Source organism: Micromesistius poutassou, assembly GCF_964030765.1.
Source record: "Micromesistius poutassou genome assembly, chromosome: 2".
NCBI lineage: Eukaryota > Metazoa > Chordata > Actinopteri > Gadiformes > Gadidae > Micromesistius > Micromesistius poutassou.
In genome coordinates, this window is record NC_140272.1 from 3,174,115 (window position 1) to 3,180,526 (window position 6,412).

The window sequence follows — 6,412 nt, forward strand, 5'->3', positions numbered from 1 at the left end:
GATTGACAACAACATATTGCTTATTTTACAGCACAAAGTAATTTATGGGTCCAGGTCCTAAAGAAAGATCACAGGTGGATCACGGCCTCAAACTTTTTCAAAAGTTTTCACCGGTAGAGTTTTCACAACATGTTTATTGTAGAAACCTGCAGTGATGAAAGCACCCTTCTTGATATCATCATGTTGTGTTCCTTGCCTTCTAAAGTTCAGAACTCCAGAAATAGACTCAGGAAACTTCTAGCTCAGCTGCTGTTGTTCAACAGCTGTTATTCACTGGTCTCCCTCAGTACTAGCGTTGTTAAGATCACCTCCGTAGAGAGTGGGCCGGTTTGAAAACAGACTAACGAGCGTGACCTTTAACACGCACCATCTCTACAGACAGATCTCCGTCACACAGGAGCTGAAGTCTGCTGCAGAGGGCTGATTCATTATGATGATAATAATAATAATAATACCCTAGGGAGTGTTTGTTATAATATGATGATAATATTACCTAATGTGTACTGTAGAGAATGGGTCTGGACTCTAACGAACTCTAAACTCTCTAAAAGTTATCAAGTTTAACATAAGTATATGTACTGCATGTGTATATTTGTAATGGTATTGATTATAATTAAGGGTACTAAACATTAAGCACTTAACAGGTAGGGTTGGGGTTCCCAAACATTTTCATGGTGTGGCCACCTGCGAATGATATTTTGGCCCAGGACCCTCAAAAGATGCTGCAAAATAAGCAATAAGTAATTATGACCATGTCAGAAAAGTGAGATGACTACGATTTCATTATAGGATAGTGTTCTTCACTACAATATTCCTCTTTTTAGTCTTTTAACATTCCCATGATAAAATGAAAGAGGCATGGCATGTAGGCATGCATTTATGTTTTTGCGTAGTATTCTGACCATGTTAGGGTACAACACATGATACAGCACAGCATGCAGCACAAGTACATGATCAGTGTACTTCATAGGATGCTGCTAGCTAGGTTTCGAAAATGGAAGCTTGACATACATTATACACTTTTTTTGGGGACGAATTTATGGGCAGTAGAGAAGCAATACACTGACTATAACCCAGATGATGAAATAAAACCTCTCCATGAAAACTTCGACATAAAGCATGATTTCCTGAGGCTTGGAAAACAAACAGAGCACTCCCCCTGGGCCACCTCCCCGAACAGCCAGAAGGCTAAGATACCTGAGATAACCCAGCTAATTATCTCACCACAGTAGCCTCCCAGTCCTGCTAATCAATACCAGGTAAAACGGTAAAACGAGCAGTGACCTTTAAAGCCAACTCTCTACAGACACACCCAATAAACTCCTGGGTGTATATGTATTTGGTGGTGCGAATATGCCAGAGAGAGAGAGAGAGAGAGAGAGAGAGAGAGAGAGAGAGAGAGAGAGAGAGAGAGAGAGAGAGAGAGAGAGAGAGAGAGAGAGAGAGAGAGAGAGAGAGAGAGAGAGCGTAAGAGCATCATGTACATCATGACCCATGCACACCTACAGATGTGTGTGTTCTCTAACGAGCTACCAGGGACCATATTGACCTCTTTACTCGTGATGCTTATTGAGGACCCAGGGACCCCTCCTGGATTCACTCTGAGGACTATGGGAAAGGTCACCTAGTGTCTTGTGACCTTTGTTGTGGGACAACACCCCAGCCTGCTGCCCCCCACCACACACACCCGAGGGCCACTTACCCCAGGTAGAGCTAGCCTCAGCAGAGGAAGTCTTGATTAATGTTAACAATAATATTCATCATCATCATCATTTACTTTATTTGAACAGAACTTTTGTTGGCAGATTACACTGCACGTTAAAAGTCAAGCATAACATTAACTTAATCTATTGATACTAAATGAAATATAATAATCAATAATAAAATGAACTCTATAGTTCAATTAGAGTCAGCCTGCAACCCATTCTTTTGATGAATGAAAATGGAATGTGTCATGTCAAAATCCTGTAGAAAACTTGATTGATTGATTGATTGATTGGACTTTAATAATCCCCAAGGGGGAAATTCTTTTGCCACCAACAACATACAACAACATACATCAACAGGACAGTAAATACAGGGCACAGTACAACATACACTACAGCAACAAATAGGTATGCACCACATAGACACTGAAAGGACACAATAATCACAGCAATACCAACAGAATAAATCCCAACATCAAATATAGTTAACAGCTCTTATTAAAGAGTCTGATCGCTGTGGGAACAAAGGACCTCTTAAATCTCTCAGTGGAGCATTTGGGTAGAAGGAGCTCATACCACTCATAGTGAAGATGCTGTGCAAAGGGTGGTCATCCCTTGACAACACACTCCTCATCTTCCTCAGCACCCTTCCTCATGCTTTCCTTATGAATTTGTTAAGACTGTTCCTGACATCAACTGTTAGGCTGCCACCCCAACACACAACAGCATAAAAAAGGACACTTTCCAGTATTCCATGATTAAATATGTTTAAAATAGGCCTGCCCATATCAAATTACGTCAGTTTCCTAAGAAAAAACAGTCTAGACTGGGCCTTCTTGAAGGTACCTCTGCTGTTCTCCTTCCAGTCTAGTTTACTGTCCAAATGGACACCAAGGTATTTATATGATGGAACTACCTCTACTGGCTGACCTCTAATAAAAATAGGGGCTACTTCTAATTTTTTCCTTTTAAAATCAAATATTAGCTCCTTAGTTTTATCTACATTTAAAACGAGATCGGCATCATCACACCAAGTGACAAAGCCATCCACCTCATTCTGATACGCTGCATGGTCATTCTTGGTAATGTAGCCCACTAATGCAGTCATCAGAAAACTTCTGCAAGTGACAGGAGGCACTGCTATGTCTGCAGTCAGAAGTATAGAGTGTAAATAAAAAAGGAGATAAAACTGTGCCCTGTGGTGCCCCTATGTTAGTGGTAATGATCTCAGACTTGGTGTCATGAACCCTCACAAACTGAGGTCTGCTTGTGAGGTAGTCTGCAATCCAATCAACTGTAGATCTACTAAGATTATAACCACAAAGCTTTTTAGCTAAAATGTGTGGCTGAAGAGTATTAAAAGCACTAGAAAAATCAAAAAACATTATGGTAGTGTTTACTCATTTCCATAATATCTACTACACTACACATGAGCCTTGTTGATCTTCGACCAATCACATGAGCACAACAATTAACAACTCATTTTCTCTATCTTAATGGTTACAGATGAGCAGTTAGAAGCCAAACTGAGTAAAAGGGTTAGGTTTTGTCTTATTTTATAAGGTTAAGAGGTTAGGACAGTAGCAAAGGGTTGCGGTCGGATAGTCAGAAGAATTATGTCCCCCTACATGGTCCTTTGAATACATATTGTAAGGATTCATTCATGTATGTATGTATGTATCCCATGTATGCATGGGAGATTTCTGTAATTTCTCTTATGGATTCTATTTGAGTATTGAAATTCTTCACCATCCAGTCTGCAAGTGGTGAACATATGCCAGGGCTATCTGTTTTATGTGGATTCATTATAACATTTTATTATAATGGTGCTGTAGATGTACCCAGTGAAACACTGTCATTACATCGTAGATCCGTAAACTAGTAAACTCAAAAATGTTTAAACTTAGATTATGTCCCCTAGGCACTCTTTATTGACACCATTTTGTGCCATCCCACTGTGGATGGCACAACCAGTGGGTTGCCATATACCATCTTACCATATATAAACCTCGAATCAATGCTGGCACACTCCCTTGTGTCATGTAAGTGGGCCTTGGTATCATTGTATTACTGGTAGGCCAGGCACCTTTCTCCCCTTTCTACCATACACAAATACAACACATCTTAAAACAATGCTATACACATAGAGGTTTTAAAGATATTTGTAGGGATTTAACTTATGTACAAACCATTCTGGTTCATAGCCCTTAACATTCGATTTTATAATGCGTATGTTTGATCTTGTTTTAGGTAATCCTGCTGGTACATGCATTTATGTTCTGGATCAGAAATAATTTTCAGTAAGTAACATGCTTTATTTATGTGATTGTAAATGCTATATTTGTTTGTTTTTGTTTGTTTTTAATACTTTTTGTATGCAAGTGATTGTTAATGAATGTAATAATTCCGGAATCAGAATCTTTAATAGAGAAAATGTCTTGAATTGCATTTGACAAACCGGGGAAATTAGGAGGGCTATGAAAGGAATAAGTGCACATTCTTAAATGTACTATTGTTTATTGATGCACAACAAAGATGATAGCTAAATCTTCCTTTGTTCAAAGTGAGACATTTAATTTGAAATATAATTTAGAATATAAATGAATGTATCGATTTTTTGTATGGTTGTATTGGATGACATCTTCGTTCTAGGGATGAATCAGACCTCTGCCAACATCACGCTGGGGGCATCACAGAGGGACTCTTTCTCCAAAGCTGTGACCAAGAACGTCATTGTGGTGGCTCTGGGAGTCGCTATCATTTACCTCAATGCCAGCCTGATCCACACCTTCCACAAACAGCAGGTCTGCTGCTCCTCCCACCAGGAAATGCTTTCATTCAAAGTGACTTATAATCAGTATAGATATAACTTGTAGTACAGAGAGCATATCCACTGTACCCATGATGTGACTGGGGTGAAACAAACATTTAATGTACATGTACATTGACTCTGTATATCTACTCCTTGTTGTGATCTTGTATATATTCAGATCAGCGTTTTTATCTCTTTCAACCCCATTTCCTGAATTTGTCTGTATTTAATGTAATGTCTATGGTCTAGGTTACACTAAGCCATATACATTAAACAAGGTCACACACAAATATGGCTATGGATTTGGCTCCTCAAAATAATCCAGACAATCAGATTCTAACCAAAACGGTTGCCATATTGGAAGTAAAGCAAAGACATATTCTACTCTGAGAAAAGCATGCAGTTTTCTGTTCAACTTTTAACATTGTTATTCTGATTATTTCGGATAAAAAAAAATCATTCAAAAGTTTTATAGCTACACTCTCCTTTGCTGCGGCCATAATTTTTTGAATTTGGCAGAATGTGGCCTTCCTTTTTTGTCATAAAACTCCCTCCCCTATATTGGTTTCTTTGCACAACCTTTGACTACCGGTATAAACCTTTTCCAAATCCCTTTCTGCGCGGTCTCAGATCTTCAACACCAATCCCCGCTACATCCTCTTCATCCACATGGTCATCAATGACACAATCCAGCTGACCCTCACCATCCTCCTCTTCCTGCTTAGCTACACCCTCTACCGCATCAACGTCTCCCTGTGCAGCTTCATCATCCTGCTGGCTCTGTTCACCAACGAAAACACACCGCTCAACCTCTCCTGCATGGCCCTAGAGTGCTACGTGGCAGTGTGTCGCCCGCTGCACCATGCCCGCATCTGCACCGTGCAGAGAACCTACCTCTTCATCGGTCTGATCTGGGCCACCAGTACGCTCTCCGTCCTCCCGGACCTGTTTGTGGCCCTGGCCACAGAGCCCGTGGCGTTCTTCAGCACAGACGTCTTCTGTCTGAGGGAGACAGTGTTCCGCAGCCCGCACATCATCCTCAAGAGGGACGCCTACTACGTGTTGTTGCTGGTCGTCATTTGGCTGACCTTGCTCTACACGTACTTCCGCATCCTCTTCACCGCCCGGGCCGCCAGCGCAGACGCAAAGAAGGCTCGAAACACCATCCTGCTCCACGGCTTCCAGCTGTTGCTGTGCATGTTGATGTACGCAGACCCATTGCTGAAAACGCTTCTGAACTACTGGTTCCCCAATAGTTTGGCGGACACATTGTTCGCGTGCTACATCATCATCAACATTCTGCCCCGGTCCATCAGCCCCATGGTGTACGGCCTGCGAGACAAGGCCTTCAGGATGTACCTGAAGAAACACCTCATGTGCAGATTGTCGTGGTGACGGTGGCACCGAAACCCTTATAAACTATCTTCTGCGTCAACTGTGGTGGTATTCTGGATTCTGGATCCACATGGTGCCAGGGCCCTGCCCTGTGTGCACTACCTTATACCCATGTTAAGGGATTTCAAATTAAATCGTTATGAATGAAAAATGTTCAATGGTTTTATCCTGTCATAAAATCAATTAGGTAGTCAATAAAGTGAAACACGTTGCTAACCAGAGAGACATTATACCCACGCTTGGTAGCACTGGTTGGTTTTATTTACCTCAGTAATTCCGTTTTCGAAACCCGTTGAAAAAATATTGAAATAAATTTAATTTTCTTTCCATTTATCTTTATTTACTGAAAACATACCTGTTTCAGAGTGCTACTCCAAGCACAAAACTTTTATCAATACAAAGTGCTAAGTAGGAGCATCTTCCCAGGAGATGTTTCTGTTGCAAACAGCCACAGGGCCTCCACTAACTAAGCTCATTATTTCCGCAGTAGTCTCCCAGC

At 41.0% G+C, this 6,412-nt stretch overlaps 1 protein-coding gene across 1 annotated transcript; it reads left to right on the top strand.

The window, feature by feature from the left end:
• Positions 1–4,327: 4,327 nt before the first annotated feature.
• Positions 4,328–5,913, top strand: LOC311339213 (odorant receptor 131-2-like; the record flags this gene model as incomplete). Its single annotated transcript, XM_084464593.1, has 2 exons — positions 4,328–4,510; positions 5,149–5,913. The coding sequence occupies 2 exons, from the start codon at positions 4,328–4,330 to the stop codon at positions 5,911–5,913; spliced, it is 948 nt and encodes a 315-aa protein (XP_084320719.1).
• Positions 5,914–6,412: the final 499 nt, after the last annotated feature.